Raw genomic sequence first — 13,408 nt, forward strand, 5'->3', positions numbered from 1 at the left:
AAACGTTGAGACCCAACCACCCTTCAGAATTAAAGAAACGTCAGTGTGTAAAGTTCAAAACTTAAATTTTGTCCCATACATAAGCCTGCCAGGCAAAACTTCAATCCCAGCTAAATTTCTAGAGGAAAAAAAAGTTGGGTTTGTATACAAATATTATTCAACATCTAGAGGCATAACTGAAACCTTTTCAGGTTCATACATCTGAGTTATTAGTAAGGTAGTTGACAATAAATAAAACCATGCCTGAAGGATGAGAAGAATTGATCAAACTGAGTAGAGGTTCCTTAACTCTATGCAACAGCAGTGTTATGTTGTTAATGCTCTTGAAGCCATTCTGCCGACCACCAATCCGGTTTGACGGCTTCAACCTTCACGCCTTCGAGACCTTGTATGGCCAAACTTTGTGATCCTCTGAAAGCTTCCTCCAAGCGCAAGAGACCAAGTCCACGACACCCAAGTGCGGCAATCACATTACCTGCTTTTTTGTTGGATGCAGAGTTGATCACTTCCGATCCTGCCAATACTTTCTGCTCAGCATCTGAAAGAGAATCAGGTGGTTACTTGATGTTATTAGACAAGGTTGTGATAGTGAACTTTAAGCTAGGCTTGAACCAATTACAATTAGTAACTAGATTGGTTACCTTCCCCTCTGTCATTTAGAAACTTCAAAGGAACTACACGTTTACGGATAACTCCTCGGTGGTGTGTTCGAGCTACAAGCTCTTGTCCCACGTAACACCCTTTGTCAAAACTTATTGCATTTAGGCCTACCAGGTTGTATTCAAGAGGGATTGCCTCACCTGTAAAAGGGTAGAAAAAGATTCAAACCAAGAAATTTTACATTCATAAGCTACTTGATGCAACTTAACAGCAGAAAACTAATCAAACCACAAACTGAAACAGAAAGACTCCATCAAATACAACGAACAAGACATGGAAATGAACCTTTTTGAATCTCAGTTGAACCTTCGGCAACTCCCTTCTCCAGTCTCCAAAGTACATAATTATCTTCATCTGTTTCTTTATCTGCCTCAATGAGGGGAGCTTTAACAAATACAACAGGGAGACACTATCAGCAGAATCTCGGCTATCATTCATACATATGATGAAAGTCTAATCCAATTAACTTCACAGAACAAAAGAACTCATAAGATCCCTTAGAGCATGAGGGAAACATACGTGTTTGGTTAGATGGAAAAATCCCTCTGAAACCAAGGCATTCCAATCTTGGATCTTGAAACCATTGCCAACCAATGTCTTCCCCTCGTGAAGCTGACATTGCTGTTGGATCAACACTAGCACCCCACCCAATATTGGCAGCCTCTGGTTCCTCTACAGAGGAAGCATTTCTAGAGAGCTTTTCACCAAAGCGTTGCCAGCAAAAAAATTCATCTGCCACATTCTCAATATCTACCTTAGACCTTAAGCGATATCTGTAAAGAATAATGAAAGTTAAACATGGGTTTTTATAGGGCGATAAGTTGTTAACATATAGGACTAAACCCTATTAAATTTTCTTGCTTATATTTATCTTGTTTTGGTCATCTCAAATGCCTATGTTTCAGCCCATCAACTTTCAATCATTTTGTTTCAGTCCCATTACAAAAAAGAAGCTGTTATAGTCATGTTAATCTTTCATTGGTCATTCCCCAAGAACCTAAATCTATTTGAAAAGTTGATACCGAACCTAAAGTGTATGTTTTGAATTCTCAACCAAAGCCATTTCCAACCTAAGGAACTACTAGAGAACCAGTGCATCCAACCACAAGTTCTTCAACTTAAAGGATATCTAGCATGAAGGTTAACGATCATTACCTAAGAAATTTGAATGTAACAGGATCACTCAAACTAGACTAGAAACTTAGAAACTCTATCACAGTTCAACATTTCTAAAAGGGTATCATTCAACTTATCTAAACCCAATCAAACCACCAAACTCAAAAAAATTTCATCTCTGCACCAAAAAGAATCAAACAAACAGTTTTAACAAAAACAAGAAAGAACAGTTTAAGTAGAGGAACTAACAAAGAGCTCACTTCTTCAGCGTCACCAAAAGCTCATCCAACACAGAAGAATCCACATCAGCCATCAACTCCACCGAATCATCCGAGGCCGGACCAGGCCCAGAACCAGTCCGATTAAGCTTCTCGTCAGGCTTAGGCGGCCTATACAAAAACAAATCATACAAAAACCGCCCTTGTGGCGTCAGCATAGCTGCATACATAGGCGTAACCGTCACCGGCGCCAAATTGGGAGTGGGCAAAGACGACGTTTTATCACTTGGGGGTTCCCCAAATCGCCGCACGTCGTTAGTCAACAAACCGTGAAGGAACTTGACGGTGTCGGGACCCCGAAATCGAATGACCGAACGAGAGTTCAAACGGGAGGCCATTGACCCACTGGCGTTGTTGAAGTGAGAGTGGGTATCAGATGAGCAAAACCCACGACGGCTTCTGTATCCATTGGCGAGTAATTTGCAGAAATTGGAATTGGGAGTTGAACGGTGCATTGTGTGGGTTGTTCTTGTTGTGCGAATATGGTGATGAGTTTGCTTAAAATCATCAAAGGAATATAGAAAATGTGGGAAATGACGCGTGTTAGAGAGAAGCTATGAAGTTACCGCCACGTATGTGAAGCTCTGGTGAAGCTACAACTATGGTGGAAAGCTTTGGGAATTTTAGCGTTCCGCAATGTGTTTGATGAAAGTCGTGTGAGAAGCTACAAATTTAAGGAAAGCTTATGATTGTAGCGTTCTATGATCTACATGTGTTTTGAACATAGATTTCAATTTTAAGATATAAGATTAATTTTACTTCCAAATTGGACCCAAAAGATTATATTTTTATGTTTTACTAGCATATATAAACAATACTAACAAAAACTGTCGATATCAAATTCATCGACAAACCTATGAATACTTACCTCTTTAGTTTGATGAAAGTTCTTTGAGTAGCTATAAGTGTAATGTCATCACTTATTTGGAATTTAAAGTGATGAGGTAGACAAAATTATAAAATTTATTTCGATTAATAAATAAATTAACTGTTCCTTTTTTCTTATGATATGTGACTTTGGGGTCTCGTCAACTCATCTAGAGATTTCTTCTTTTTATGGATTGGGCGAGGAGCAACCTATTCTCTTAGAACTGATTCCTCTGTCTCAGTTTGTTCTGACTCTTGCTTCGGCAACGAAAACTGATCATTCAAAAGATCGAGCTAGAACAAGGGTTCCTCTTCTGGCAACTTTTTTCCACTCTGACCTATAATTCTTAGTTATAGCTGTCTTGCACGATGCATCCTTTCTTTATTAGTCTGTATTTATGTGTTGAGTTGTGGATCAAATAAATAGCATATGTTATTGTGTATAAGTACTCGTACAAGAAATGTTAGAGATACCAATAGATATATTTGATATTAATCATTTTGAACCATTTGATTTACAAATCTTTCGACATATTTGTGGATACTTTTATCATTGATTATATTTTACTCGTTAGATAAAAAAATAGTTTACAATTTTTTTTATAAATAACTTTTACAATTGATATAGACAAAATTCTATTATTTAATTATATAATAAATACTCACGCATTCAACTCCAAGTTAATTTTACATTTATATATTTTTCTGTTATTGTTACAAAATTAAAAGTTTAGATACAATAAGTCTTTTGGGAAAAGAATAAGACTTTAAATAGTGTAGTAATAACTTGAAATAAAAACTGAGACCCTCACCTTTTGTATCATCGGACTATTCTTTTAATGATTCATTTCTATCCATAATTCTAACGGATTTATTCTCTTAATTTATCGTATGAAATAAACAATTGAACTTAAACTTATATTTCTACGTATAATTCAAAGGAGTGATAAAAAAAAAAAAAAAACTTTAGATTATAAAAGTTCAACTTTAATAAATATAAGAGTCTTTATCTTATAGTGTGTTTTAAAGTGATAGTTATGGTATTGATTTTATAAAAAGAGAGCTAGATATGATTGGTTTTTGTAAAATTGATTTTCAAACAATTAAATTTATGTTTGATGCTAAACTCTTAAAAGTGATTTTCATGTATTTGTGAGTGATTTTCCATAGTTGGTTACAAAAGTTAGTTTAGGGTTATCCAATCAAGGGTAATATTTTTTTATATTTAACTAAATAATTATGATAAATATTTACTTTTTAAATTTTATTTTAAATTCTTTATACATGTTTGATAAATATTTACAAATAGATATTGGGAAAAAAAATCAAAACATATATCTTTTATTTTATTAATAATTTAATGATCGACTATATTTTGTTTCAATATTTAAAAATTTTAAAAAATTACTAATCACTAACCAATAATATTTTATAAAACAGTTAAATTAAATAACCATTTTTGGAAGTTACTCCAAAATTAATTTAAAATAATTTTTTAAAAAAATCAAATGATTTAGTTTTTTATAAAGAAAAAGTGATTTCGATTTGTTTATTGAAATTGTGCCTTTTGAAACCATTAACATAGTTATTTTAACATTCACATACAAGTATCTATATATAATTATTTACGTAACTCGATTATTTATATTGACATACAAGTATCTTATATGTAATTATTTATGTAACTCGATCATTATTTATAATGATTCAAGATTTGAATAGATAGAATGTGAGAATGTAAAACATGAATTAAGGAAGTATGAATGTTACTTATGAACATTTTGATAACAATGAATGAATTAAATTACAATATTGGATAATCACTTAAATTTCAAATACTACTTCCCTTCTACACAAAGGACAAGAATTTCTCATTTGAACCCAAGTGAGAATACAGGATTTATGATACACATGGCCACACCTGATTCTACTCACCTCCTTCCTCACATCCTTCAGTTCTTCCTGACAAACACTACAATCCCCCAACTCTCTTCTCTCATCAAACCCACCCTTTTTCTCCCTCTCCCTCTCCCTCTCCCTCTCCCTCTCCCCCGCCCTTCTCCTCCCCGGAACTCCCTCTAGAACCACCCTCTCCTCCACCACAACTCCACGCCTCTCACTATTATTCCCTCTCCCAACCCAACTCCGCTCCTCCTCCTCCGTCCAGAAGTACATTCGGATATGATCGATTTCTGCCACCATCTCGAACTTCGCATCGTAGTCTCCCGCACCCAATACTTCAACGACCATCGACGTGATCTTCTTAGAGATGATTCCAGAGGTCACGGTGCCGAGGTTGAAGGATGAAAGCAATTGAAGGATGTAAATTTCGCAAAGGCATGAATCTTCGACGTCTCGTAGAGGGAGAGGGAATGTAGCCTCGTGGACTGGAATTGAGGCACTTTCCTGGAGGATCTCGTATGGAAGTCCGGCGGAAGGTGATCCGGAAAGTAAACGTACTATACGTCCTAATCGGATTTGGAGGGATTGTTCAACGCCGCAACGTCGACGAATACTGTAACGAAAAGTTGAAGCACTCTCTAGAGGCATTGTTGTGAATGTGAATTGATGAAGAAGAAAGTTGGGAATATATTTATTTATAGATTTTTAATGTTTCTTAATTTGATTCAGTTTTGTTTATGAAAGTTATTTGAAGGTTAGGATATCTTATGAAATATTTTATTCTTTTGCTTTTCTTTCTTTATCAAACATAATATCTTTTCATAATATGTAATTTTTTATTATTTAGGGTGTAGCTTAATTGAAAAAAATAGAGTGTTTTAAGGGATAGAATATATTTTGTAAATAATTTTAGTATATTGGTATTTTTTAAAATGGGTATTTAGATTTGTGGCAAAATATAATATGAAAATTAAGTCTATAACCTAACATTTAATCAAGATATTGATTACAATTTCATTGTTGTCTGATTATTGTTTGATGTACATTATTATCTAATTATTAATGACACTCATTTCTTTCAACTATTTTTTTTTTTGTCAATTGCAATTAATCTATGCAATTTCTAATTATTCTTCATTTTTGTAATCTATGTGACACTATCGATCATCTCATTACCACTATGAAAAATTATCATTATTGGAAGCTTAACCACAACGACAAAATACTGAGATAGTATTACTTTATTAACTTTTGATTGTCATTTGATTAATTTTTTTTTAAAGATTGACATCTAATTATCATACGACTGACATGTGACTGTCTTATAAATTGACTTACAAAAATATACAATGTTGAGTAATTAATCTAATAAAGTAATGTTGTTCTACTCCATCCAAATAGAAACATAATCAGAAGGTACCACACTAAAAAAACAAGACACTTTGAAATACTTTTTTTATCTCTTAAAACACATTAAGAAAAAGAAAAGTAATTGACGTTTAATTACCATATGATTTACATGTGATTAACGTATATTGAAATGCGAATGACATGTAATTGACATCGGATTATCATATGATTGTATTTTAAATTGTCCTACAAAAATATAAAATGTTTATTAATTAACCTACTAAACTAATTAATAGAAAATTGTATTTGCAACTAACACAAATGAAACTAAAATCAAATATAAATAAAATGTCAATCAAACTAAAAATTTAACCATGTACATATCCTACTTTCATTGTTTTTAGTTATGTGTTTACAACCTGTAAACATAATACTCATGAATTAGAGAGAAGCCTAAAAAAATTATACAATGATGCTGAGATCATGGTAGAACATAGAAGGAGAAGAAGAATAAAATCGTACAAGAAATCGTAAAGGAAGGAAAGACTACGAAATCGAATGAAAAAGGAGACCGAAAATTCAAAAATTCAAAAATTACAGAAGAAGAATATGAAAATGTTAGAGTTGGATTGATATAAAAATAAAATCAGTAAAAGTATGTCAAACAAAAATTAAAGTTATATGTATGGTTAGTGTTTTCTTTACATAATTGGATGAACTTAATATTACCCATGTTGAAGAATCAACGAATGAGAACATGAACAGAAAAAAAAAAAGAATGGAAGAGGTTGCTCACAAATTCATCCATGGAAATTCCTTCCTCCCTAGCTGCAGCTGATTTAGTGGCCAATTATCAAAGCCACTTTCCTTTCAAAACACTTCACCATTTTCCCTCTTCTCTCATTCTTTCTCCTCAAGTGTCCCTCTAATGGATTCTTCCAATAGCCTGAACAAGCCGGCCTCGAACACTCGTTACAATCCCAGGAGATATGGTTGAGATCGTTGGTGTGTAAAACATTTGAGGGCAAAAACGGAATATGAAAAAATGGATCTTTTTTTGTCAAAGCTACATTTTCTATTTTCCTAAATTGTTTTGCCAGCTGCAATTTCCCCAACTGGGGCTTTTAACTCAATTTTGGGCTTTCAACTGGTCCATTTCTTCCAATCTATTTCGGCCCAAACAAACCCATTATTCTTATTTCAATACATTGTCCATTCACTAATGGACACGTGTCCACCATATTCATATCTAGAACCATCTATTTCAAGGACGAACGTCCCCCTCCCCTCGTTTCCTTCGGCCTTTCATTTTCCTGATTGGTGAGTCTCCGTACGGTTCTATCTTTCCCCCTCCCGAAATCTGTTCTACCGGTAATTTCTTTGAAGCGATCCTGATTGAGTTATTCAGCTCACCGGAGTAATTCTGTTCAATTTTCGCTAATTTCTCCTCCGTATCTTGTTCGCTGAAGGTTCTCTCTCTCTCTCTCTCTCTCTCTCTCTCTCTCTCTCTCTCTCTCTCTCTCTCTCTCTCTCTCTCTCTCAACAGGATCAGGCAATCTAGGGTTTGACATGCTTGAAGAACGTGGAAGCTGTTTATCTTGTTGTCTGTAGTTCTTTTTCGTCTTTGATCTTTTTGTAGGTTTGAGGAGTTTCGATTTGTATCACTATGTTAGGCCTTCGTTGGTTGATTTTGGTTTTTTATGCGGAATTTCGGTTTCTGACATTGTTTCTGCTATCTTTGTTGCATGTAATGGAAATGGTTAATTTTGCGTTGCGGTTATTTTATCTTTGGCGAATATTGTATTTCTAGGAGTTCTCCTAATGTTTCAGTTTCTTGATTATTTAATATTTATTTTGAGCTTTGTTCTTAATATCGAGCGGATCATGTTGAATATTTCTTCGCTGGGCTTGTTTTTGAGTTTTTAATTGACGTGCCTTGTCTTGCTTCCAGGGTATTTTGTTTTTTGTGAACTGTAACGATGCATAGAAGGAGCAGAGGGGGAAGGGATGAGTTTTTTGATTTTGGTGACCCTTTTGCTGGGTTTGGAGGCTTTCCGGGTCAAAGAAGCTTAATTTCTGGCTTCTTTGGTGGAAGGGATCCATTTGATGATCCTTTTTTCAGAAATCCATTTGGAAGTATGTTCGAGCCCAGCTTCTTTGGTGGTCCTGGAATTCCTTTTACAAATATGCAACCATCTGGATTCCTTGATCATCAGGCCCCTGAGCCAAAAAGACCTAGGGGTCCAATTATTGAGGAATTAAATTCAGATGATGAAAGACAATCAGGAAAAGAGAGTAGAAATCGTAAGAATTCATCCAAAAAGCCTCTTGTTGAAGACCCTGATGATGAAGGTGAGGCTGAGACTTGTCTGGTTTGTTGTGTAGCTTTTATGCATTTCCGTTGCAATCTGTATTGTAGTACTGACTACTGAGTTGTTTTCTGTCTTGTTGTAACAGAGAATAGGAACCAAGACTTGCAGCTCATGGATCATCGTGGTGGACACAGGCATATCCAGCCCCAAACTAGTAGCTTCACATTTCAGAGCTCCTCTGTAACTTATGGAGGCTCGAATGGAACATATTATACTTCATCAAGAACTAGGAGGGCAGGGAGTGATGGTGTAAGTGAAACTTAATGCCAGTAGGGAGTTGGTTCTTCTTGGAACATCTCTTTCCTCATTTGTCTATTTTATTATAAACAGGTCGTCTTTGAAGAAAGCAAGGAGGCTGATACGGCAACCAGACAAGCAACTCATAAAGTTTCAAGGGGAATTCATAATAAGGTATCAGCGGTGAAGATTTGGCCCTTCAGATTAATGTCCTTCTATTCTCCATTTGTATCTGTTAATTATTACTTTTAAATGTTTTTAATATTTGTTTCATACAATTTGTGAGTGTGTCTTTTTTAGGGTCATTCAGTCACAAGGAAACTGAATCCTGATGGTAAAGTGGATACCATGCAAACATTGCATAATCTTAATGAAGGTGAGCTGTTTGTGCCCAATTGTTCATTGTGTTTGTGTAAACTGGATGCTTATGAAGGCATACCTTTTGTTATAATTCTACAGATGAGCTAGGTAGTTTTGAAAATTCTTGGGCAAGGAATTCAAGAAGTTTGCCTGGGTGGCCTGGGAGTACAAATGGCTTTGATAATATTGGTAAGTTTTATTTTTATTTTACTTTACTTCAGTTTTACTTCCGCAATGATGTGATTATCTTGCTTGACTCCTACCACAGTCCCTTTCCCACCTTACATTAGTTTTGGAAAACCCGAGTATTTAGGCTCATGATGTTGATGTTTTATACAAAGAAATGACTCTCCATTAAGTCATTAACTTCCCTTGAAACTTCCCATTTCTGAGTTCACTCCTATGTTTGGGGCAACACAGTTCCCTATCCCATAATTACCATTTTGGAAGGTTTATTCACTAAAAAACAAGCTACTTCAATTTTATTATCGCATGTCTTCCTTTTGGGTAATTTATTAAAACCCTTCTACCAAGTATTAGGAAGGAGTTTATAAAGGGACAAGGGAGGATTGGTTTAATGGTATCCGCACAAAAGCGAATCCAAGTCTCACCTATTCTTCTCCGGCCTCCCATACATTTTCTCTTTCCTCAAAACGTATTTGTTTAGTTCGGAAGCTCTTAAATAAAGAAATGGGAGCCTGTACTCTTGGGCTAATTAAAATCCATCCCAATTTTGTTAGTGTTCTAAGCTGCGCAGGAACATTTGTCATTGCCTTTGGTAACCTTTATTTATGTTTAGGTGAATAAGTGAAAATATAAGAACAGAATTCCTTTCTCAAGTGACTTTTAGCAACGAAATGTAAACAGTTCAAGGAAACCAAAATCTGCAAAGATTTTCCTGTGGGAACCAAATAGCCACGTCTTTAATTTTTTATGATGGGTAGTAACAAGCATACTGATTTCATGCCTCCTCATTGGCAGCTGGCAGCATTGGCCAAAATGGTCAAACGAGCAGAGGTGGTTTGGCACTTCCCTATACTGAACAGCATCCTCAGGTGACTGGAAGGATTGCTGTGGAAGATGCCTCGGGATCTTCTCGCACACAGCATGTGAACAGGAATAGGAGAGATGCAAGGTACAGGAGTGCCTAAGCTCTGGAAATCAAGAAGTATAGACCGGAATTGGAAGGAGGCTCCTTATTGCTGCCTCCTTTGCAAATCCACTTTTCCATTTCAGGTGGACGCTCTTTATATGTGTGGAGTTCATAATTTCTTACTGCTGTCTGCATATACAGTTGGAACTATATAGTTTCTGTTTGATGAGTATTTCATCCATCATCTTTTACCATAATCACTGATTCTCCTCATGAAACTGAGTGATCGTATTAGGAGGATGCCATTCTTAGAGATTTAGGGCTGGTGTTTAAAAACAATAACTAATTTCAAAATCTTACACGTCATGCTCTCTTGTACATGGAGGGATTTTGGTAGTAGTCAAAGTTTGGAAGTAAAGGATACTCGTGATAGTATGATGAGACGGGTATCGAGCTGCAGTCAAGTTGAAATTTGAAGTTGTTCCATTAACAAGTGGGTTAAGGTTATTATTGCACATCCTTGGAAGGAAGATCCTAGTTTCATTGCTTTTGCTCTAGTTCTTTTTGTCGTTTGTTTTAAACTTATTGCGTATTCTTCATCAAAGAGCTTTAAACTGAAAAAACTGCTTTGACTAACGATATGCTAATGGAAAGTTTTCTTGGGAGATGATTTCTTGACCCCAATTTTGACGGAATTTTCAGACTTTTTTGTTTTTAAATAATGATTTCCCACTTTTGATAAATCTAAAAATTTTGAGATACTTTCTTGATTAACATTTTTAAAGTTAAAAATTAGTTAGAGTTGGTTCTGTTCAAGTTTTTCAGTTGTATGGTCTTCGATTATACACAATTGTTTCTATTTTTCTAGTTTCTAAGTTAAGAAGAAAAAATCTCAAAAGTTATATTTACCATCTAAAACTTTCATTTTTACGGGAGAATTTTTCTAGACATTTCTTTTTAAAAAATTGTCATTCAATTAAAGACATTTGCCACAAACACATATAAATATCAATATTGACCTAATCTGTAGAAATGATGTAAAGAAAGTCGATTATTGCCTCATTAAGTTATCATTATTAATTAACTGCTGAGATGATAGACCGTTAGAAAAAAAATGTTAGGTAAGAAATCTTCAATAATTGCAGGTTGTTATTTCGATTCGTGTTGAATTTGTTTTAGAGCGTGTTTGGGGAAAGGAAGTTAGGTTGGATGGAGTTAGTTATTCACTTAAACTTTTGTTCGATTACTTATTGCCGACGGTTTTTAACACAAACTTCAAAGATGTTTCTTTCCTCCTTTTTCATCCATTTTAAACCTTCTTTATAGCTTGTCTTCTCTTTCTCTTTTCACTCTTACGAAGTTTGCGTAACTCTAAGTTAGGAGTTAGTATATCAAATAGAAATGGTTTGATAGCTTAAGGTTAAACAATTCTACATTCTGAACAATTTTTTTTTGAGATTAAACAATTCTACTCGTAATTTCAAACATCCTGTTAAAAAAGTCGAAGTGGAGGGAAAGGAGAAAAGGAGTTGGGAATTGCATTAAAGTGGAGGTGGGGAATGTAGTGAAAATTGGTTATTTGAAAGGGAAATAAAGAGAAGAGAAAGGGAAAGGAAAATGGTGGAGAGTAGAGACAGAAGTACACGTGAATTGTTAATAAAGAAAGGGAAGACAAATATTAGATGACATTGGTCAGCGGTAATACCATATGAAACCCTAAACTCACTCTCTCCTTCACCACCCTATTCTCTCATTTATTATCTTCACATGCCCTCTCCCTTCTCACTCCTCCTCTCTCTTTCTCTCTCTTGGTTCGATGATGAGATAACGACGAGATTGTCCTCATGTGTGAATGCATGCTTGAATACGATTTCAAAATTTTGTCGTGGATGTGTTTTTCATTCAAAATTATACCCTAATACATTTTGCTAGCCACTGATCGACCTAGAATTTATAGTTCTTTTTTGTCAGGAGATTCATGTTTAGAGTATTGATTTTAGCTAGTAAGGGGAGAAAACATGATTGTTGCGTCTGTTTTATAAGTTTTTGAGTCAATCTTTCATAATGTTGTGGTTGGATATAATAATCCGTCCATTTTCATCACGTATTTCGATCATTTTTAGGTTTTAATCATGGTTTTTGTATTTCATGTAAAAAAATACACGTTCAGTCAACTCTATATTTAAGTTTATATGTAAAAAAAATTTGAGAGGTGAAGAAATTAAATTTATACAACATGTTCGTGTCTAACTTTTGAGTTGACTCTCCCAATCCGAGTGTAGAGATCTAAGTGGGAAAAGGAGACAAATCTTATCTCATGCTTTCCCTCAATTTGTCTATCTAGAAGGGTGTAGATTTGTAAGTGAGACATTCATTAAAGGTAAGGGGAGGATGTCCCCTACTATCTCCATTGAACCTTCAATGAAGATAGAGACTCTTTTCGAGAAAAAAAAAATGCAGAGTTATACAGACATATGAGAGATCATTTTAAAACGGTAATTTAAACATGTATGAGATAATAAACAGTGACATATAGACTTTGAGCTTGTATTGAAATGTTATCAAGGGACGACATGCTAAATAAAGAGGTTTTTCAAAGAGAAAATATATCTTTCACTTTTAAGTTTGGGAATTAATTTTCATTTGGTCTCTACGTTTCAAAAAGTAAAACATATTTAGTAATAATTTTTATTAAAATTAAACTTAGAATTATTTCACTTCATTATTTATTCTAAAATTATTTAGTAACCATTAAAGGTAATAACCGAAAGCAAGTGAGTAAAATCAAGACTAAAAAAGTGAAAATGTAGACACGTAAAAAACGATACTAAAACAAAGCTCAAATTTGAAATAGAATATCGTAACATTTTGAAATCTAACGATTAAACTAAAACCAAAACTTGAGAGATGAAATCGAAACTAAAAGACAAAGATTATTATTATTATTAGGAGGAGGAGGAGAAGGAAGATGTGTATGTGAGTGTGTATGGAGGAAAGAGATGGAGACATATATCATATGAGTGAGAAATAATAAATAGGGTTGGTTGAGTTGCTATCAAAATATTTAAATACACTAAAATACAATGCTTCACAAAACTCATCCATTTATTATAGTCTTCTGACTCTCTCTCTCTCTCTTCATTCAATTTCTCTTTTCCTTTTCCCTTTTTGTT

The 13,408-nt window shown here is 34.5% G+C and overlaps 2 protein-coding genes across 2 annotated transcripts; one reads left to right on the top strand and one right to left on the bottom strand.

Moving 5' to 3' along the window:
* On the bottom strand, nt 1–2,756 carry LOC101203584 (putative transferase At4g12130, mitochondrial). Its single transcript, XM_004147900.3, has 5 exons — nt 2,037–2,756; nt 1,180–1,433; nt 946–1,044; nt 642–800; nt 1–538 (listed from the first exon to the last, which is right to left on the bottom strand). Exons 1-5 carry the CDS (start codon nt 2,507–2,509, stop codon nt 315–317), a joined length of 1,209 nt encoding a protein of 402 aa, XP_004147948.1. The 5' UTR covers nt 2,510–2,756; the 3' UTR covers nt 1–314.
* A 4,673-nt stretch (nt 2,757–7,429) lies between these two features.
* Nucleotides 7,430–10,765, top strand: LOC101203828. The gene is made up of 7 exons (XM_004147901.3): nt 7,430–7,642; nt 8,125–8,525; nt 8,631–8,794; nt 8,876–8,956; nt 9,083–9,158; nt 9,242–9,331; nt 10,124–10,765. The coding sequence occupies exons 2-7, from the start codon at nt 8,153–8,155 to the stop codon at nt 10,291–10,293; spliced, it is 954 nt and encodes a 317-aa protein (XP_004147949.1). The 5' UTR covers nt 7,430–7,642; nt 8,125–8,152; the 3' UTR covers nt 10,294–10,765.
* Nucleotides 10,766–13,408: the final 2,643 nt, after the last annotated feature.

This window comes from Cucumis sativus, chromosome 3 (genome assembly GCF_000004075.3).
Source record: "Cucumis sativus cultivar 9930 chromosome 3, Cucumber_9930_V3, whole genome shotgun sequence".
Lineage (NCBI taxonomy): Eukaryota > Viridiplantae > Streptophyta > Magnoliopsida > Cucurbitales > Cucurbitaceae > Cucumis > Cucumis sativus.